This window comes from Oreochromis niloticus, linkage group LG3 (genome assembly GCF_001858045.2).
Source record: "Oreochromis niloticus isolate F11D_XX linkage group LG3, O_niloticus_UMD_NMBU, whole genome shotgun sequence".
NCBI classification, from domain to species: Eukaryota; Metazoa; Chordata; class Actinopteri; order Cichliformes; family Cichlidae; genus Oreochromis; species Oreochromis niloticus.
In genome coordinates, this window is record NC_031967.2 from 15,657,879 (window position 1) to 15,680,502 (window position 22,624).

General features: G+C 41.6%; 1 protein-coding gene across 2 annotated transcripts; it reads right to left on the reverse strand.

The window, feature by feature from the left end:
• Positions 1-760: 760 nt before the first annotated feature.
• On the reverse strand, positions 761-18,703 carry trmt44 (tRNA methyltransferase 44 homolog). 2 transcript variants are annotated; one of them, XM_013266786.3, is made up of 12 exons: positions 18,118-18,703; positions 17,924-18,041; positions 16,560-16,779; positions 16,393-16,461; positions 15,940-16,047; positions 14,506-14,577; positions 12,325-12,431; positions 11,798-11,981; positions 9,783-10,131; positions 5,730-5,903; positions 4,243-4,359; positions 761-2,797 (listed from the first exon to the last, which is right to left on the reverse strand). In XM_013266786.3, exons 1-12 carry the CDS (start codon positions 18,446-18,448, stop codon positions 2,565-2,567), a joined length of 2,082 nt encoding a protein of 693 aa, XP_013122240.1. In that variant the 5' UTR covers positions 18,449-18,703; the 3' UTR covers positions 761-2,564. The 2 variants fall into 2 exon arrangements, with proteins under 2 accessions (XP_013122240.1, XP_003459200.1); XM_003459152.5 differs by lacking the exon at positions 5,730-5,903 and having other exon boundaries at positions 18,118-18,701.
• Positions 18,704-22,624: the final 3,921 nt, after the last annotated feature.

Genomic DNA, 22,624 nt, shown 5'->3' on the forward strand with positions numbered 1-22,624 from the left:
CCATGTCGCAGCAGTTAAATATAGGGCAGCAGGTCGATCAGATGAGCATTTTCATCATTTCATTTCTTCCAAGAAACATAACAGAGTGGGGTGAAGGGTGGGAGGGGGACAAGTGATTTAAACGGGTCATTAAAATCCACACATTGCTATACACGTTACGACTGAGCAGTTTATGTCCATCTCACAGCTGAAGCATCTGTTATGTTTAAATGCTCTGTCATCTCTGAGGAAGTTTCTATTTACTGATCGCAGTTACTCAAAAACACTAGAGAACTTTCTTCCTCTACTGAACCTTTGACCAGGCTGAGCAAATGATTGTGAATCCACATCAATATTCAGTGACGAAGCCACTGAGCAGGGAGACGTGAGCACCCGGTCAGCTACATGTAACCTCAAGATGTCCATTTCAACCACAGTGTGGACTTTATGAGACACACTCGCCTTTTTATGGAGCCACAGTGTGTCTTTTGTCCTGGCTTCCTCCCCTCACCCCCAACTGGTCATGGGAGATGGCTGCCCCACCCTGAGCCTGGTTCTGCTAGAGGTTTCTTCCTGTTAAAAGGGAGTTTTATCTTCCCACTGTCACCAAGTGCTTACTCGACTTATAAATAAACTGAATTAGACTGAATTGAGTCATTCAGTCAAATTTGGGGAGTTTCCTTTTATATTTTGTATATGTTTGATGCCACAAAAGCCAATTTCAAGCATTTACTGTGAGTCACCATCATGAGTTAAGTCAGGAAATTAGGACACAACAAGCGAAAGTGGTGATTTCTTTATATGTGTTAGACAAATGTATCAGAAGCAGATTGTATCTTATTTTGTGAAGTACAAAAATACAAAGGAAGCTTTTCTCAAAGACATTTTCAGTTGCAGACATAAATAAGATTTTCTCATTTATGTCTGCAAAAAACATTTGCCCCCTACACACACACACACACACACACACACGCACGCACGCACAGATGTTTCAGATCATCAAACAGATACAAATTATCTGTGGCTTGACCTTAAAAATTCGGTTCATGCTGAAAAACCCTCCAATGTGGCTGAATTACAACACAGTGCTGTAGAAGACTCGTTGCCAGTTATCGCAAACATTTGATTGCAGCCTTGATTGCTAAGGTTGACCCAACCAGTTATTAGGTTTAGGTCCTTTTTTTTCCACACAGGACACTTTTTCCCCTTAAAAATAAACATCTTCATTTAGAAGCTGCATTTTGTGTTTACTTGTGTTATCTTTGTCTAATATTTAAATTTGTTTGATAATCTGAAACATTTAATTGTGACAAACATACAAAAATAGGAAATCATGAAGGGGTAAACGCTTTTTCACACCACTGTGTATATAGTCAAATCTTTAAACGTCGTCATGTTTCTGAGTCGACAAAAGTAGTTTTGAAACCAGTATTTTTCAGTCTCGCTTCCTCTACTGTGTTTTTATTTTATTCTTTTTACTGCCTGGTGTCTGAAAAAAGACTTCTGAATGTCAGTGCGTTACGTTCAGCATTAATGGTGCGTTCGCTTTCACAATACATAACTGTCTCTCTTTATAGCTGAGTGGTGTTTGAGGACCTTTGGTATGTGTTACATTTGTTACAGTCTCCAACTAAATGTATATGTTTTAGCTTCAAACAGCAGAAACACAGCACTCAGAATACATTTAGGCTTCAAATTGCAAATTGTTAGGCAATCTGGTAAAATATGATTAAGTGTTGCCACACACTGATTGTATAATCAATGTTTTTATTGTATCAGCAGTCTGATTGTTGTCTGTCACATACACAAAACAAACCCCAGGGAGGCTCTTCTCACTGCTCGGCTGCAGTCCCTCGGAGGGCCTTACCGTCTTTGACATTTGAGCCACAGGGTGATGGAAGCTGTTAGAAAGACGCAGCAGTGAGCGCCCATCCAGACGGGACAACACGCAGCTCAGCCCTCGACTCCTGCCAACAAATAATTCATACTGCTAACATTTACTTTGTTCAAATGCTGTCCGGCCTTTCTCCCCCGCCCTGTCTGTGAACCTCAAAGCACACGTCTGAGCTGAATGAAATGTCTAAGTGAAGCACGCAGCTAAATACTGAAAGTTTACAGGAGCTTTTAGAGTTTTTTATGCTGTGGGCGAGGAGAAGATCCACCACAGAGCTGATAATCTTTAAATAAAAATACAAAGACGTAGCTTGAAATCAGCTTTATATAGTGAGTAAGTATACCTGAACTCGACAGAAGACCAACAGTTAAATAAATAGGAGACAGGATGCTTTGAAATTAAATTTCACAAGACAACATAACCCAGAGGTTTAGAGAGCTCCAGCAGTGAAGCCCCACCAGGAAGCATCGCATGTTGGCAGCCTTACAAAGAAGAAAGAGGACAGTGAGATTTCAAGGCTTCAATTCCCAGAAATGATGTAACGTTGCCTCAATAAAACTCGTTGCTTGGACCTGAATCTTATCTTTGAGGCTACAGGGCTGGGAACTAGAGTTCAAACAACGATGTGCAGAGCTCTGCACAAATTAAAAATCCAAACAAAGTCAATGAAAAGTCGTGACGAACAAGTCAATCAAAAGGCGTCATTCTTTATCTTCTTCAGCGGCCTCGTCGAGGGTCGGAGATCGTCTGCTCCGTGGGCGAAGGCGCAGTTTTCGGCCTGCAGGGGGCAGCCCTGAGGGTGCTGAGCATGAAACCAGCAGAGGCGAGTTTTCAGGGCACCCGGGGCGACGGGCTTCCTTTTGGCATCCGCCCTGAAGGGCTTCCTCTCCCGCCAGTCTCTTATGTAGACACGCCCTCCTTCAACTAAAGACGAGTGACGAGAGGGAGACACAAAATCTATCAGACTGAAACACTCCTCCCAAAAGATACAAATAAACATTTTCCCAAAAGAAAGAGATTTGGAAAAGAACACCACATAGATGCCTGGCTGTAAGGGCACCAGGGCAGAAAAAGTCATGTCTGTGCTGACCCCCACAGGTTTTAAGCTCCTCACCTTTCGAGGGTCATTTTTATCTATTATCGGAAAGAACTGTCAACTTTGTTTCTATCTCAAGTCTCACTTTGCTTGCACTCTAAGCAATTTCTGTAGGGGAGGGGATCCAATTTTCTCAAACTGATCCCTCGAGACCAACCAAATTCCAAATGACAATGGTAAAAGCGCTCATTTCCCCTCTTTTTCAATCAACAAAAGCCCAGTTTGATGCCATGACACCAAGCAAACTAACTCTTTGGATCGGACGATTCAGAGTTTTGCCAAGCACAAGTACGCTTAAACACACTTTGATGTCAATGTTGTGGTTACCGGGGAAAAAAAGGAAGGCATACTTCTCACACTGCTGTCTGACACTTTTAACCAGGGACAGCAGCAAAACACACTGCTTTGCGGTCTAGTAGCAAAGTCAATGACGGTACGACTTCCATGGCAGCATTTGAGACTTCTTTGTGACTAGTGAGTGAATAAAATTTGAAAAAAAAAAAAATGTTGTCGCCATGGTTATCTTTAAAAATAGTCCCTTTTAAAAGTCTTAAGTTAAAGCATACACTGTATTTAAAAGATGTCAACATATGGGTAAAATTTTGCAACCTGGAACGAGGCCATCGCCACCTTATTGTTTTAAAGAAGTGACCATATTTAGACCAGGAGGTGGGACTAATGCTAGCTAGCAAGCTAGTTTGAAGAACTAGCTTACATTCATTGTTCACTGTGATGTTAAATAGGATGCTCATTTTAGATCAAACAAAATGTTCGTAATGGAAAAACTGGACAGCTGACTCCTCTGAGGGCTTTTTCTACTGACGAACACTGAACGAGCAAGGTGTAAAAAATAAAGCAGAAGCTGTATTCTAATTAAGACATTTTTGGGGGGATCTATTAAAGAAGACTTGAAACCAGAATCTAGGAAGATAGACTTTTACTTTTAACCGTTTACTCAAGTCATAAAACAAACAAGAAATAGGGTAACTTTGAAATATCCCCAGAAAGTAGGGTTAAGGTCTCCATCTTTTATATACAGTCTATGATTTGAACTGTTGGAAAAAATTCTTTCAAACAAAATCTTTTTTTAAAAAGAAGCTAACGTTTTTTATTTAACACCCTTTCTGTTACTCATATAACCTCCAGTATCTCTCTCACTGTCACTGGTTTCATTTAAGCACTATATTGTACTTAATGAATAGTCTAGTTCTCAACAATACGACTTTCAAATGAACCATCTATGATAACGTAGAGAAGCGTGCAGAAAAGCTACCTCTAAATACTTGATGATTGTTCCTCAGAAGCGTCTGAAGACCTCCGCACTCTTTCTTCAGGAGCCGCAGGGTTTCCTGCCCCAACAGCCCCGCAACCTCGCTCACAGAAAGGCTGCCTGAAGAGCAGGGAAGAGGGACAAACAATGAAAGATGGGAGTTACACATGTGCAGGAAGAGGTCTATTGATTTTATAATCATCAATGCATTAACACGGTGCTTCAGCATGCACAGAGATCGTTTTTATCCAGCATTTCAGACAAAGAACCACTCGGCTTGAGTTGATGTTATCAGCTGTTTTATGACAAGAAAATGCGAGCAAAGCTATATATACACATAGTATATACAGATCGGTTTACAGTAGAGAGTAGCTATCTGTCAGTGTTTGTCAGAGCTGTAAAGTATGCTCAGTTAAAGCTGTTCCAACAAGCTGTCAGGGCAACTGGAACGCCTTTTGCCAGAGTAGCCATTTGGGAGCCTGAATCATTTTTGTCACCTCTCCACTGGGGCAGAGATTTTAGAAAGGAAAAAGAGGATATATACAGTTCTAACCTCTAGGATTAGCATAGTATAGGTGACAAACCCCTTTGTATTCACACATGCTTTCACGCAATGGTTAGAAAGATCTTTTGGCATTTCTGGCCTTGCCCTTTTTACACCACAAGGGAATTGAATCAGAGCTGACCTTTGGTTTATACAAATGACAATCTTCCTCCTTTCTCTGACGTATTGGAGGGAGAGACACGCCACATGATTTCATAACTATATTTGACTTAATTCTGCATCTTCAATGACATCTTCATCATACCTCTGTGGTCACTCCCTGCAATCCCTGCTGGCTTAGAGACGATATGAATACTGAATATGAATGAAAAGCACCGTCTGCCCCTCTTATCCAAAACTCAGTTCCTCAAAGAAACTGTTCAGCTTTAAACTCTTCTGCTTGTCGGGTCTCTGAACTTTGTCTTTCTGCTGCTGAAATTCATCGAAAAACATATTGTCCACCCAAATACATCCTAATTTTAGTTGGCCAAATTGCTGCGTTAATCCCTAAAATATGCAACACACTCCCACATTCACAGACACTAGTGCAGCCAAACCCAGTCGTATGCTGCAGAGTGTGAAACTGGGCAGACTCTCATCCCACAGCTCTGACGCCAGGGAGCTCCAGGCCTTAATATAATATCAATACACCGTTTAGAGCTGCCCTTTACTGCCTACAATGTTAATGGGGATTAATGGGATAGGGACAGTATCGACAGAGTAGATGCAGCTTGGACTAAGACCAGGTGCAGACGAGTATTAATGGCTTGGCTTAAAGTACAGTTGGACTTGTGTGTTTGAAACGATGCCTGTTGTGTAGGATTGTTTTTGTTGTGCTGAAGGAAAAAAAAGAGAAGAGCTCAGCTGTGATTTCCATCTTTGCAAAAACTGCAACTCTCACAAGGCGACTAAGGATGACAGGACATATTTCTGAGGGATGACATACTTTCAGGGTGATATTTGTCTTGATGAGCAGAGGAGGGGTAGTGGACACGGAGCTGCCCAGGCAGGAGGAATAGAGGGAGGCCACAGAGAAGATTCATGAATGTGGAGAAGGAGGACATGCGGAGGGTTGGGGTGACAGAAGAGGTTGGAGGCTGGTGATTTGTTGTGGTGACCCCTAAATGGAGCAGCCAAAAGAAGAAGAATAAATCTATATACTTGTCCTGAATACCAGTTTTGGGCTTGAGAAACAATCAAAGCTTCTCCAGGCGAGCAGAGGGAGGGGGAATCATAGTGTTTGGAGACAATAGCAATGCTATGATTCTGCAAACCGTTTAACTTGCGTATAAAATGGTCACTCAGACAAACAACAACAGAAGTCTCACTTTTTTCCATCACATCTCTCTGTACACGGCTGCGCTCCGTCTCTCTTTGCAACCTCAGCTCACAGAGCAATAAACACAGCAGATAGAGAGGAAAGGAGACATGCTATTGCTGTGCCGGGAGAGCAAGACGGCCCTGCAATGCAAAGGAATGAGTACGCCAGCTTTTTGCTAGACCTTTAAAAAAAATCTATTAACAGGGTGATGAAAAGTTGGTAAACGTTCTGGCAAAGGTGCAAAGCTAGTAACAATCAGGTGAACTGAAACATGAACTTGCTATATTATGATGCCACCATGTTGCCTGGCAACCTAAAAAAAATGGACTACTGGCATTTATATAGTAATGCAGGACACTGACATGTACTAGAACCAATAATTACATTATTATTACTACTAAAAGTTAATATGCATGCTTGCTGAATCTTCTTATAGCACCCAATAAATAATGTTTACACTCATCTTCATATATCTATGGCTCGAGCATGTGGCTTACACATTTCCCTGCCAAGCAAAAGATCCCCCGGTTCAGTCTGGGAGGAGACACAAATCCCTTTGGGGTTGTGTCAGGAAGTGCGTCCAGCACATCCAGATCAAACATGCGGAGCTACCTGCTGTGGTGACCCTTTGCGAAAAAGGGAGCAGCTGAAAGCAACTTTTAAACCGGTCTTTGTATGAATGACATTTTGGAGACAAAAGCAAAAGTATACAAAAAAAAAAAACAACCCAAAAAACACAGTTTGGATTTTTTCAAACCGACAATCTGAAAAATATTTGGTTTAAACTGAAGGAAAGCAGAAAGCAGAAAATGTTCCAGCGTGAAAAAGAGTGAAGTGAAGCATTCACTCATCAAAAACACACCGCGCCCTTCCACGCAGGCTGCTTCTATTCACTACAATAGCGTGTTTACTGTACCTCTGACATTTTACTGAGTTGACATTTAGTGTCGCTCGATGTACAGCTACACACAGATTTTCATTCTCGGCATGATTGCATAACTCTGTGACTCAGCACTACAGCATGCATGAATTAGTAACTTGCTTCATATTTACAGTGTCTCAGAAGAGCTGTGAGATATATTTAAGTTTAATGCACAGGAAGCACAATATATGCAACTGATATAAGCAGCAGCAGCAACAATACTAAGATGTTTTAACTTGTTTTTTTTCACTTAGTAAAATACGCCAAACTGCTCAGTGCAAATCTGTTAAATATAAGAACTTGGCCCAAATAAAAAAAAGAGTCCGATTGATGTTAATCGGGAATTCTCATTTCAAAGAATTACTATAAATCACTGAGTATCAGTCTTATGATACAAACCCAACACTAGTTGGCCAAACAGGAAAAATACTGACTCTTATGCATAGTGAAAACCTGTTTCTGATAGTTTCAGAGCTTAAACCGGATTATTTGTTTGTCTTTACAGTAAAAGAGATAAAAGAAAAGATAAAAGAACATCGTCTGACGTCGCACCAGAGCCACAGAAACAAAATGATCATAAAATATCCGCTTAAGTGCCAAAAAGAGATGCATCACATATTGAAAATGATTAGACTTTTTGAAGATGCATTAAAGAACAGACAGAAACTAAACTCCAAAGCACTTTAAATGACTCCGAGACCCATCTGGATTTATTTAACATGCGCTGGCTCCCTCTCAATTTAGCCTTTGTTCGTACACAGCAGATAACTGGTAGGAATCCCTCAATACAAATGCATGCTCATGCATAAATCATAGATGGTGGTGCATTATTCATCCAGTCATCTCCATACAGAGTTACACTCTCCCTTTATTCACTCTCCCTAAAATTTTCTACCTTTAATTCCACCGACACCCTGACGAGAAACGTTCTGTTTTAATAATAGCGGGCTTCATGCTCTTATCTCGTTCATAATGTGTGACTGTGTGTGAGTGTGTGTGTCAGCGGGGCTGCAGAGGTGTTGACAAAGGTGATTGCGTGGGTGCTGTAAAAGAGCATGTGTGTGCGTGTCTGTGGGTGTTTGATACGGGCTGTGTGGTACGCAGCTGGCGGAGGGTGTGGCAGAGTTCAAAGAGGCGTCGCTCTGTGTCATGAGGTCTCACCGGCTGATGCTGAGGGGCAGGATGGTAATCAGCGAGGTGGGGGGTTAGATGGGATGATGGACGAAGAGTGAAATTCGAAGTTCAGGCAGTAGGTGCTGCTGATGTAATGGTGTAGCTGGTGTATTTTAAAAAGTGCTGACACTATATGTAACGATTGATTGTGACGGTGCCGTTTCAGAGGCATCTGGTTACATCTGCACCGCACCACACGAGGTGAAAAGCACTCACTATGTAACTGATCAAGGGCAAAGCCTGTGTACAAAAGATGGAGGTAGCCCCGGGGATCGGAAAAGTGACCGTGGTAGGGAAATGCCCCAAACCTGCATTCTTTGTAATGGCCAGCAGAGGGTGACATCACCAAATCACATCATCAGATGCCTCAAGGCGCTTTATACTGTAAGGTAAAGACTCTACAATGATAAAGACAAAACCTCAACAATCAGATGACCCCTTATGAGCAAGCACTTGGCAACAGTGGGAAGGAAAACATCCCTTTTAACAGGAAGAAACCCCCAGCAGAACCAGGCTCGGGGGGGGGGCAGCCATCTGTCGTGACTGGTTGGGGGTGAGGGGAGGGAGACAGGAAAAAAGGCACACTGTGGAAATCCAGAGTGGTGCATAAAAACAAAGAGTAAAAAAGGGTGAAAGAACAAGAAACACTCAACAAGCCCCTGGCAACTCAGCAGCGTAACTAAGGGTTACCTGATCGAGCCTTAATTATAATCTTTCTCAAAAAAAGGAAAGATAAGCCTGATTTTAAAAGGTCTGTCTCCCACATTCAAATATTTGCACTCTTCAATAAATCATTGGACCCGTTTCTCATTTTCCCAGCAAAATATAAAGAAATGAGGTGTGGCTGAAGACTTTAGCAGAGTACTGTACACCGATGTGGTAAATACATTACAGGACCACATAAGCAACGGGATGTCCACTAATAGCCAACGATTAGCTACGAAGCAAAGGGAGAGCAGTGAATCTGTATCCTGTATATGTGGACAAGGCTTAAATAGTGTGGTTCACAACAGCTGCTTATCCGAAGACATTCACATCCACCTACCAGCCCTTTTAGGCTTTCTTACATTATATACACTTTCAAGCTCATCTAATGTTCTTCTCAGCCACCTCTCCAGCAGAAAACACATTATAAAGTCATTTTGCCTTTAATTACAGGTTGATACACTTAATCACAGTGAGAAAAGTTAATAAAAAAATAGGGGTGATAGATGTTTTTGATATGCTAAAACTGGGTCATTTACATAGCGCCAAATCACAACAGCAGTTGCCTCAAGGTGCTTTTTTTTGGTAAAGACAATAATTAATAATAATTGTGATATAAAAACGTGACAATGCCTTTAAAAGCTGTTTATGGTGCGAAAAATTGGTGAATTTAGCCCACTGCTAGGTGGTTGTTAGGCAACATGATGACATCATAATATCTCATATAGACAAGAACCTTCCTAAGATGCATCTGAATGCCAGAGCTGAGACTTTCTGTCCTACAGGCAAATAGGAACACTTCACAGATACTGATCCTATTCTGGATTTGATCTGAACCTGTGACTCGGTTCAGCAGCGACTCATGTCAGTCGTTTTACCTCCTTGGTTCCAGTCATGGCAGGATCCTTCTCCATCGCCCACGGTCATTCCCAGAAGAGCATTAGCAACCCGCAGAACAACACCATCAACAACGTCCCGCGGGAGAGCAGCACAATTTCGCACCGTTTCGACGCGATCTCGCGGCTGGAACCCGGCTCCCCAGGAGCTCCCGGGGGTGCCGTTACAGCTTCCGTTCCCATTGCAACAGTCCTCGTCATTACTGACGTCTGACCTCTGAACTGTGACCCCGGGAGCAGTGCAGCGGCTGTGGATGTAATGAGCCCTTTGTTGCTCTACCTCAGGTTCGTCAGATAACTGATAGTTTCTTGACTTTCCTAAAAGACACACCTGCAGGAAAAACAGAAAAAAAAAAGAGAGCTGAGTGTGAGGGCAACTCCCACGTGCTGAGGATTAAAATTGTAAAACCAGGAACGACAAATAATTATTTTCTTCTCCCTGTTTTGGTTTCTTTTCTTGTCATTCATTTTAAATGAGATGAATTATGTTCATGATTAAAAAAAAGAAATCATACTTTTTCTTTTCATTTGAAAATGTTCACACTGAAATAATTTTGTGGGAGAGCTTTTGCTGATATGAGCAAACTGAGTGTTACTGATGAGCAAACAGCAAAGCCCAGAAAATAATAGCTTGTTCTTTTTATGGCCACGTGTATATTGTAGCTATTAATGGCTACCCGCTAACAGATTTATTGTTCCCTCTGGGATTATAAAGACATCCTTGATTTATTGTACGTCTACACTAAACGAAGCCCAGGTGGAGAAAAGGCTGGGAAGCACAGCTGTATGATTTACTTCAGCCATCCACTGTCATAGCGCTGAGAAGTGTTTCCACATAATCCCAGGATTATAAAAAGCATGTAATGAATTTGCTGACAAACTTCTACAAGTACTGATTTTCTGTTCTATCGAAACGTAAAATTCACCTTCTCACCACTATTAGCTTCAACTGCTCATATGCTAATAAGCTAATTGCATGACAGCAGCTGGTCAAGACAACCTGATGAAGGTCCAAGCTGTTTCGAGCTGACAGGAAGGTAGCAGTAACTTAAATAACCACTCATTCCAACCGAGGTGCAGAAAGGCATCTCAGTGCACAACAGATCCAGCCTTGAAGCAGTTGGGCTACAGCAGCAGAAGACCATACCAGCTGACAGGAAGCTGAGGCTACAGTTCACACAGACTTTCCAAACAACAGAAGACTGGAAAACCATTGCCTGATCCAATAAGTCTCAATTATGTGCTGTGACATTCAGATGGTAGAGTCAGTATTTGGTGTAAACATGAAAGCATGGATCCTGCCTTGGATCAACAGGCAGTCTTGGCACACTGTGGGACACTCAGTACTAACCAAATGTTAAACACCACAATCTGCATGTGTTTTGTTGTTGACCATGTCCATACATTCATGACCACAGTGTAGCTTCTTCTGATGGCTGCTTCCAGCAGGATAACACTCCATGTCACAAAGCTCAACATGACAGCGAGTTCCCTGTACTCAAATATCCTCCACAGTCACCAGATCTCAACCCAACACAGCCCCTTTGTGATGCGGTGGAACGGCAGATTCTCATCATGGATGTGCAGCAACTGTGATGCTGTCTTGGCAACGCGGACCTTTTGTGCTATTCTTTAAGAAGAGTTATAACTTTCAGATATGTGCAGGGGAGAAATGCAGTTGAGGTGCATTATGGGAAACGTCATAACTAGAGTGTGTTTTAATTTTCACAAATCAAATGGATCAAACGGATTTCTGTCTTTATTTCTTTCCCTTTCTGTCTTGTATTAAATATTTGATAGCTGACAGCAGAGCTGCGCGGTAGACGGGTGGAGAGAGAAGAAGAATTCACAAATTGCTGAACTAATACAATGTGATTTGTTCTGGAGCACAGACTGAAAGGAGAAGAAAAAAACAGGGGCCGGAGTCAAACAAATGTTTACAACAAGTCAGATGGATTTACTGTGAAGCCGCCTCCACTCTGTTTTTGTCAGCCTACCCGTTTAGTAGAAGGTATTCTCAAACAGTCTTCGTCAGTGTTGAAGCCACAGACTTGGCTGACCTCAGCGATGAAGTCGATGTATTCCTTATACTGAGACTTCTTACACTGGCGTCTCTGGTATTTTCCACAGAAGTCGAAGAAACAGCAGGGGAGGACAAAGTAGCGGCAGGAATAAGACGACCTATAATTTGAAAAAGAAGGGACAAAATAAATCATTACATTACTCTTTAATACAGTCAGACTGCAGAGGACTTGTTTTCGTTAAGCATTTTTCCACCTTTAACTGAAAGCTTTCAGACAGGAAGCGACACACACACTACAAGAAATCATCATCTGCAGTCTCAAACAAGGAAAAATCTGACTCCTCACACTGAGGCTCAACATCGCCATCAGGTGGCCGTCTCAGTAAACACACACACACACACTCTTCACACATCACCCCCTGCCCATAATGTTATTCCAAAACTGGAGAGATCAGCTGGCACTTGAGCTGCTGAGTGTGATTGTGTCTCCTGATGACTCGCCTGGCTGCTATAACGGGGATCCACGGTGTGAGCTCGTCCGAATGGTTCCCAATCAGCCAGTCTGTACCCGGGAATAAGAAGCTCTCGCTGGGAGTAATTGCCTTTTCCTGAAATAGCACAGACCCAAAGAGCACAAGAGGTCCTTAGAGCAGGAGGGATGCACGCTGGTCTAATTTAATTCAGAATCATTTAATAGAAATAAGTCTTTTTATCTTCTTAGACTTTTATTTGAGATGCATTTAAAGTTTTGGCTTGTTTTTTTCTTAGTGGGCTCAACTAATTTTCTTTTTAATTGCAATTAGAAAACAACTACAAGATCCCAACAACTTTTTTTTTTTTTAGAGAGTTTATATAAATCCTTTTATATATAACAGATGGCCCTGACACCAACATCACAAATGATGAGAGTTAAGAGCCTGTGAAGTCCAGAGAGCTTCCGAATAAAGGTTGAGGACTGAGTACAGCTGCCCCGGGGGCGCAGAGAGATTGTTCTACCACATCCGCTCCGCTAAAATCGGTCAATAATAGATGACCTGAAATGGAAGCAGTCAGCAGCTTGTTGTTAAATGAGCGACTGAGGACAGGAGGCAGATGGGAGAAAGCGGCGTTTTCAGGGCAGGTTTCTCTGGAAATGTGTGTGTCCACATGTGTATGCAAGCTTCTCTGGTAGTATTTTCTTTGTGCAGCTTAATACAATCATAAAAGCAAGAATCTCTTAAGTATACTACGAGAAATGTACAGTGCTGTGAAAAAGCATTTCTGTGTAATTTTAACACTTAAAATCCCATTTTAATATTAGACAAAGGTAACCCAAGCAAATGCAAACTGAAGGTTTTAGATTACATTTTCACTATTAAGGGTAAAAAAAAAAAAACTTTTTGAGTCAAGAAACCACTTAAACAGAACCTGTGTGACAAAGTGAAGCAGACGAAAAGATCTCAAAAAGCAATCCATCATGGCGCGATCTCAAGACACAGCTGAGAAACAAAGTCACTGACATCTATCAGTCTGGAAAGGGTCACAAAGGCTTCGAGTCTCCACTGAACCACACTGAGAGCCATAATCCCCAAATGGAGAACACTTGGAACAGTGTGGACCTTCCCAGGAGGGGTCGGCTTCCCAAATTGACTCCAAGAGTACTGACAACTCATCCAGGAGGTCAGAAAAGAACCCAGAACAACATCTAAAGACCTGAAGGCCTCGTATGACTCAGTTAATGTCAGCGTTCATGATTCAACGATAGAAAGAGACTGAGCAAAAACAGCATCAAGGGGAGAGAACAAGGAGAAATCCACTGCAGACCAAAAAAAACTTGTTTCACATTTGCCAAAAAACATCTTGATGATCACAGAGACCTTTGGAAAATATTCTGTGGACTGATGAGACAAAATTTGAACTTTTTGGAACGTTTGAGTCCCGTTACATCGGGCATAAATCGAACAAAGCAATTCATAAAAAGAACGTCTGATGGGACGACCATCAAGTTCTGCCCTAAACCTCAAGATCTGAAACACACCAGCAGGTCCACCTCTAAACGGCTCAGATAACGGCACTGTTGCCTCACCGTCGCACACGTCCAGGGTTCAAATCCGCCATGTTGTCAGGCCTTTCTGTGTGGAGTCTGCATGCTCTCTCTGTGTGACCTAGTCAAAGTGTGGACTTAAATCCAATTGAGATGCTTTGGTGTGACCTTAACCAAGCAGTTCATGCTGGAAACCCCTCAAACGTGGCTGAATTAAAACTATTCTGCAAAGATGAGTGGGCCAAAATTCCTCCACGCTGATGTGAGACTCACTGCCAGTTATCACAATCACTTGATTGCAGTTCTTGCTGCCAAGGGAGGCAAAACCACATTCATAGGTTTAGGGTGGCAATTACTTTTCCACACAGGGCCGTGTATGCTTGGATAGATTTTTGTTGGCCTGAATAAATTAAATCCCGATTTAAAAACTGCACTTTTTATTTATTCGGGTTGTCTTTTTCTAATTTCTAAACACATAAGGAAGAGGGAAAATACTTTTTCACAGCACTGCGGGTGTAAAATTCTCACTGATCATTACTTTTACATCTTTATGAATGCTGCATTGTACTTTCTCATTACAATAAACTGAAGCACAAAGTGAGGACACGGAGTCAGACATTTCATGTGAAAAGATAACGACACATGCTCGGCTCGCTCACCTCCAGCAGAGTCTGGGGGCCGTACATGTCCCAGATCTTCCTCCTGCGAACATCGATGCCCCTTCCAGGGTGCTGCAACACAAGATGGCCTGATGGTCAGAGAGGCCAATCAACCTCAAACACATTCACACACTCAGCCAAGTCAGATCAAAAACATTCAAATTTAGAATGAACCCCTTAACGACAATGGCGGCCGAATTGTTTCTACTACTGTTTGGACCAGATCTGGATCTGCCCCGGCATTTTCCCCTGTCTATAAAAGGCTGTCAGTCCAATGTTTACCTCAGCTTCTGAGTGACAGATGTGCATCTTTATTTACGCTTTACTTTGTCAAAGGAGATCGAAACGGGTTGAGCTGCTGTTTTTGCCGCTGTTAGCTCCTGTTAGCCAACGTCAGTGAAGTGGATCCAACATTGTTGGAATCAGACACTTACTGAATAAACTTGTATCCAATGTGAGAATGCAATCAAACTGATTATCAGAGGGAAAATGTGACCTTTAAACTATATTATACTAACTGTTGTTGTTGTTTAGCCAGCTCATTGTCAGTTGCCCGAATATGAGAGGGTCACATTTCTAATCTGTTGAAAATATGTAATTGGGACAATATCTGGAATAAATCAGCATAGTTATGAATATTTTCGTGTCTTCAGTTCAAGAAACAAGGTATGAGATAAGGTTTATATTATATTTTATTAAGATGCCGGTGACGTTGTCTCCTGCCTTTGCATTTTTGCTTGTTTGGGGAAGCAGACCACTTCTCAGATAACAGAGAAGTGGTCAGGTATAGTTTTTCATGTCGCGAGCCTAAATGTGCAGGCACAAATTTAAATGTCCCTCCACGGCACTCAAAAGTCTACGAGTTCTCTTTTGCTTCGACTTTGGCTTAGACAGATATTTAAAAAGCCTTTAATCATAAGGGAGATGTCCTTCCCGACTACGGTAGTCAAATACGGCGAAACATGGCAGTCCGTTTCTACGATGTAATTTTAATGGATTCATTCTAAGTTTATATGAACATATCAGTTTGGTGAAAGAGGTAATTACACACTAATATATGTATATTTATGAGTACAACTATCTTTTTTTTTTTTTATCAAATAAACTAAAAGAAATATACTGACTGTACCTTTAAGACAGCGCTTCTGGCTTTCCTAAAGTTAGTGTGAAATGTTTTATATGTGACCACCATATACAGGGTTATCAAATATGAACAGTGATCTCATACTGTGGTTGATTTTGAGGACTTTGTGGGCTTTGGGTGAGAATGTAACCAGGAAGTAGCTGCTGTTTGTTTGAGTTTAGAAGAAAATCAATGTGCAGAACAAAAGCTGATGATTCAGTCACTCGCAAAGATCAAACACTAGGTTCAGCGTGAAGATCTGGCCTAATAAACTGCTGCTTTTACATGAATTCATCAAGCACTGAACTCACCCCTTCATTGGTCAGAATGTGAACCAAGAGGCCATTTCCACAGCCGAGGTCCACAAAGGACTGCCTGGCAGTCAGACCTTTCTCTGCTCTCTCCTCAGCCCACAGCACCTGCAGCGTGCACGGTGACACAGACTCATGGTTAGGGAGCTTTGTAGTCAAATTTGCAGAGTGACAAATGCTGCTGATGCTGCTGATGCTGCTGATACTCGTGACCTACGTATAGATTCCTAAGGTCAAAGGTCATTTTTCACATTCAGGTTGACTGACTTAGCTTAAGTTGCATGACCCTGTGACACGTGGCATAAGGTCATGTGAGTTATTTGTTGTTTTTACCTGCACACACAGTACCTGTGTGGACATATTTGTTAATTATTTCAAAAGCTAACACAAGTATAATCGTGATAGGATCCACTCATTTGGTGAAAAGAACATTATTGGAAGGTTTGAAGTTACCAGGAGATACGTAGCAATAGCAACATCCTCATAGACAAACTTTTCAGGATCTGTAACCTCAGGCCAAACCTGGAAACAGTATGAAAAATATATATGAATATATCAACACAAGAGAATAGGACGTAAACAAAAGAATAAACAAGCCTCACATCATCCAGTCTCCTCACCTTCACCATGGCCTTGTACTTGTCCTTCAGCTGTTGGTACATGAGGCTGTACTTCTCCACTGGCAGCAGAGACAACGTGTTCCTGAACTCGCTACTCCTGCACTCGGTGGCCCAGCGCACCAGTTTAGGCAGCAGGTCAGAGGACAGCCAGGGCAGCTTGGGGTAGGCGACGCCATCAGAGAACCAGGAATCGACCGACAGCGCACACAACTCCAGGGACCTGCAGATAAAGCACAAGTCATCTACAGTGTTGTGCTCATTTAAGTATAGTAACATGTATATTAACTGAGAGTTTGTGATGTCGCCTTTCCTGAGTGCGCTGCTCCAAGTTCCTTTATTTCAACATGAGGAGGATTTTAAATATGAAAATAATTGTAAATATTAACAAGAAAAAGGAGATAACCCAAAATAAATAAAAAACCAGAAACAATGTAACAAAGTCTTTTTTATTTAAAACTATTAAACAATAAGAATAACAACTCTAAATTATATTCTGTGGTTTAAATTTTCTTATATCTGTTGACACTGAATGCCTGACCCATTTTTAAACATCAGTGGTGGACTACAAAAATAATAATACTATATGGTGTGGTGTAGTATGGAATATATGGTGAAGACCCTCAAAAAATCCTGATAACTTGTCTTTCTTTCATACACCCACTGTTAGGTTTGCCTTTAGCACCAACTTGGACCTCTTTGGTATTCAGAGCTGCTTTAATTCTTCATGGCACAGATTCAACAAGGTGCTGGAAACATGTCTCAAAGATTTTGGCCCAAAATGTTAAACCACATCCCAAAGGTGCTCTGTTGGACTGAGACTGACTGGTGAGTGGAGAGGTGGAGGTACTATTTGCATACGGTGAACTCATTGTCATGTTCAAGCAACAGCAATGCTAAATTCTTGTTATAAATTTTGTTATAACAAGTGTTTATTTGAGTTACTGTTGGCTTCCTATCAGCTCGAAGAAGTCTGGACATACTCTGACCTCTGACATGAAGAAGCAGAGCTGCAGCACATTGGATATTTTCTCTTTTTCCACTCCATTCCCTGTAAACTCTAGAAATGTCAGCAGATCAGCAGTTTCTGAAATATCCCGACCTATACGTCTGGCAGCAACAACCATGCCATGCTCAAAGTCACTTAAATCACCTTTCTTCCTCATTCTGATGCTCAGTTTGAACTTCAGCAGGTCACCTTTACCATGTCTACATGCCTAAATGTAATGAATTACTGCCATGTGGTTGACTGATTAGACATTTGCATTAATAAGGATTGTATAATCAACCAGTAAACTATCATCCAAAACAAGACATTTCCTCTTTTTTTTAATGTGCTGACGTAAAGATGATGACTGCAGACTCACCATTCCTCACAGTCCTGATTACAGAGTTGAATCTGATAAATGTTGCCTTTCCTCAGCGACACTTTTCCCTCTGCATCCTCTTCAAATGGAATAAAGGTCACTCGATGTCTACCAAAGTCTGCAGAGAACAAGAGAAAAGGCCTTAGAAACTAATATAACTGATACAACAGTTTGTAGAAGTGAGAAGCTCTTACCTTTCAGAATTATTTCTTTATGCAGGTTTGTCCCATAACAGTTTACTTTGGGAATAAATGTCCTGACGCTGGAGGACCATGGTTTGTCGGGTTCGTGGGCAGGTGAGGCCCCACTGATCATGAAGAGCAGCACATCTGTGAAGAGTTCAGGATCATGCAGCAGGAGCCGTAGGTCGTCTTGGTCCGCATCTTTGCTGTCTGTCTCTTTAACTCCGCAAAGACGCTTGTTTACAACATGAGGTTTCTTTATCCACACGTCTACGGCTGACCAGAAGCCATCGGGGAGACTCTTACATCCTCCCGGGAACTTTATATCGAAGAGCTTTGGCATAATTGAGCAAGCGAACCATGTGTGTTTACAATCACTGAATCAACTTCCGGACAGGTTGTTTTTGGTTTTTTGCACCGATATATGTTTCCAAGAACAATGAAATCAAAAACGGATCATTTACGATAAATCCTACTTTGGTCCAAAAACCTTTATAGAGCTTTATTTAAAAGAAAAAGCGAGAGGGAGCTAGAAAAACACACTACTATGTCGCTGAGTGATGACGTTTACACCAGCGACAAAACTCTATCATCTACGTCGCATGCCCAATAGAGGGTGCTGTTTATCTTTGTCTGTATGACTCTGTGGTCATTCACGGTTTAGGGGGATGTTTTTGTTTTATTAAATAGCGAACAAGTCAAAACGAAATCATTAAAAGTATAAGAAGATTATTTGTAGCCTTCACTAAAGCTGTTTTTGTACTGCGATGAGCTCTGAAACCTGACCGAAACTCTTCAAATAAACCATTCCTCTGCAGATGATCAGGATGCTGTTTTACTAGGTTGGAGATTGGCCTAAGAAAGCTAGGTCAACTGATGGCTTTATAAGCAACGATTTAACTGCTACCAGCTTGGATGCCTGTGGTATAAAGTGAAAGTAACACGGTGTTGGACTGTTGCACAGCAGCTGTTCTCATGGTCAGAGTTAGGTTACATCAGGTGTAGCAGAGATTAATATGATTTTTAGCGGATGAAATTCATTCACCGAATTCCTCCTTCGTACCAACTTTATAATATCTATTATAAGTTAGTATGAACAGTGTACTGTCAGTGTAGAGCAGGGGTCTCCAACTCCAGGCCTCAAGGGCCGGTGTCCTGCAGGTTTTAGATGTGTCCTTGATCCAACACAGCTGATTCAAATGGCTAAATTAGCTCCTCAACATGTCTTGTAGTTCTTCAAAGGCTGGTAATGAACTAATCATTTGATTCAGGTGTGGTGACCCAGGGTGAGATTTAAAACCTGCAGGACACTGGCTCTCGAGGACTAACGTTCCCTACCCCTGCTATAGAACTTATTCTGAGTTGTGAGTTCTTCCCCTTGCTGAACCATTTCAACTGATTTTAGGATTAGTCAACACTAATACATAGATTACTTCACAAATTTAAGGCAAATTATTAAAATAATCTCAGCTCTTCATGTTTCTTCTCCCTGGCTTCAAGCTTGGACTCTTCCCTTTCTTTTTTTTCAGCATTTGTGCATTTCTTTGGCAGGCTTTATCAAACGTGTGTGAGCCTTGATTTTTTCTTTCCATGTCTTGGAGCTTGCTTTGTATCTCTTGATTTATAGCTTACAATTCTTGAATTTTGCCATTCATCAGTTGGTGTGCTGCCTCCTGCTGTTCTTTGTCTTTCAACAGTTGGGTATTTCGTCTCACTGATTCTTCCAACATTACTTGCAGCCCTTCATTTTTTCTTCTCTTCCACTTGAAGCTTGCACTTCATCACTTGGTGTATAGCTTCCATATTATGACGTTTGCACTGCAAATGTTGTTGTATTTCCTCCTGCTGTTCATGCTCATACAACATTTGTTTATGTTTTTGCTGTGCTTCATCAATCATGTCTTGGGTCATGATCTCCATCTCAGTGCCTCTTGCTTCTCTTGCTGAACTGCTTTCAGTTCAGCTTCCATATCTTGAAGCTTACATTGCATTTGTTGGCGTAATTCCTCCTGCTCCTCTTTCTCTTTCATCAAACATTTTTTGCAGGCCTTTATTTTTGTTCTCCATGTCTTGGAACACTGACCGCACTTCACGATACTTCTTGTCCAACTGAGTTTTTTCCACATGCCTTTGCTTAATCCTGTTCTCCAGGTGGAGTTTTTCCTCACTACGTTTATCAAATTCCTTTCTGAGTGCTACAAATTCACTCCACTCAGGAGCGATGGGGTGAGCCTTTTTTCATGGTTGTTTTTTTTTAGTTTTAGTATCTCGATACTACGACTCTTCTAAGAATCTGAATGTTTTCGAATTCTTCTTAGTTGATACTGAATGATTGATGGCTGTGAACATTAAAGCTCTGAACAAACAGACATTTGGGCTGAAAATGGAACTTTCTCTCTGCCTACTTAAAAGTTCAGACCAAAGAAAGGTGAATTTTATATCCTAAAAATCTCACAAGGCTGCTGCTGAGGTCAACACTACATGTGCAAATTAGCTGGTCACATGACACTTTTGAATAGGGGATTTTTTTCCTATTTTATTTTATTTTATTGGAAGAATTATAAGTAAAGTTTCAATCTCTGCAATTATTGTGACATTCATATTATTATACACCGACTCATTAACATATCTATTTTCAGTGGTCATCACATCATAAAAACTGCACATATAGAATCACCAGTCAAATCTAATAGGTCAAGTGTGGCTTTGTGATTTTGCTTGGATTTCAAAAGGTTTTTCCTGCTGGACGTTATTATCCTGACTCCACAGTGTCCTCTCTCTCTCCCTGTTTCCTGAGTGAGTGTGTCAGGACACCTTCTTGGTGCGATGAGATGTGGGAGCTTCTCCTCACCTGGTGCTGCTGGCACACAAACTTTCCATCATTAGTTACCTGCACGTGTACGAATCGGCTCTTCATCCACTTATGTCCAGCTCAGTGTTGGACTCAGTAACTAGTGCAGCTCTAGGAAATCGTCTTCATTGGTTGTTTTTCTCCATCGGTCTTAGATCCCCTCTGGTCTGCCCATCTGAAAGAAAACAAACTGTCTAGGAAAAACTTTGTTCACCTGTCTGCCTTTGGCTCAGACCCGTTCTCTTGTGTAATCAAACCTGGTTTCTCTCTCACTGTCTGCCTTTGGGTCCAAAACCCTGTGCCCATTTTGACTCTAACAATGAACTGAACTGAAATCTAACCTACAACACCAAAAATGGTGCACCATCTTTCTGGTGCACGGGAGACATATTATGTCTCTGTTAAAAATAGAAGTTCTGATTTCAAGTTGTGGTCATTTTCAAAAGTTTGACCCTTTAAACTTTAAAAAAAGGAAGAAATTTGGGAGACACCATGTGTCCTCCAGCAAATATTTCCTCTGTGGTCCAATTAAAGATGGATTCAAACATGACCTTGATTCCTCTGTTCCTTAGCCATAATGCACAGAATAAACAGCTCACTGTGTGAGGAAAGTCAAAGTCAAAAGTCAAAGTCAACTTTATTTGTCAATTCTGCCACATGTACAGGACATACAGAGAATAGAAATTTCGTTACTCTCAAACCCAAATGAACATTTAAATATAAGAGAGTGGTTAAAAATGCAAGTAAAATAATTAAAAAGTAAAAATTTAAATAAATACAGTACAATTTTACATATAACAAAAAAAAAGCTATACAATATACAATATTCAGGTAAGGGTAAATGACATTGAGTGTAAACCAGGCAAGGTAGTGCAAATAGGCAAATAGTGCAAATGGAGATTTGGTAATGTACGGAAGGAGATAGTGTAACAACAAAGTCTTATGAGGTAATGGCAGTCCAATGCTCCACAAAGTGACTAATAACTGGTGCAGGCCAGTGAGTGAGTCAGAGAGTGTGTGTGTGTGTGTGACAGAGTTCAGTGAGACTGTGGAGGAGAGAGGGGAGAGGGGGCAGAATCGGGAGGGAGTTAAGCTTCCTGACAGCCTGATGGATGAAGCTGTCCTTCAGTCTGCTGGTCCTGGCCTGGAGACTCCGCAGTCTCCTCCCTGACGGCAGCAGCTTGAAGAAGCTTTGCATTGGGTGCGTGGGATCAGCCGCTATGCAAAGGGCTTTTTTAGTGAGACGGGTGCTGTAAATGTCCTGGAGGGAGGGGAGAGAGACACCAATGATCCTCTCTGCAGCTCTCACTATGCGTTGGAGGGTTCTATGACAGGACGCATTGCAGGCTCCAAACCACACAGTGATGCAGCTCGACAGGATGCTCTCGATGGTGCCTCTGTAGAAAGTGTACATGATGGGGGCTGGTGCTCCTGCTCTTCTTAGTTTGCGGAGAAAGAAGAGACGCTGCTGTGATTTCTTGGCCAGTGCTGTGGTGTTGTACGTCCAGGAGAGATCCTGGTTGATTAAAGAAAAGGAGAAGAATCTCTAGAGAAAAAAAAACAATGAAAAAGCTGCTTCTGCTTCTAATCTGAAATCCTCTGTCTAATCAGAGAAGGTGATCTATCCATTCATCCACTCTCTTTCCCTTATCCTTATCAAGAGCCTAT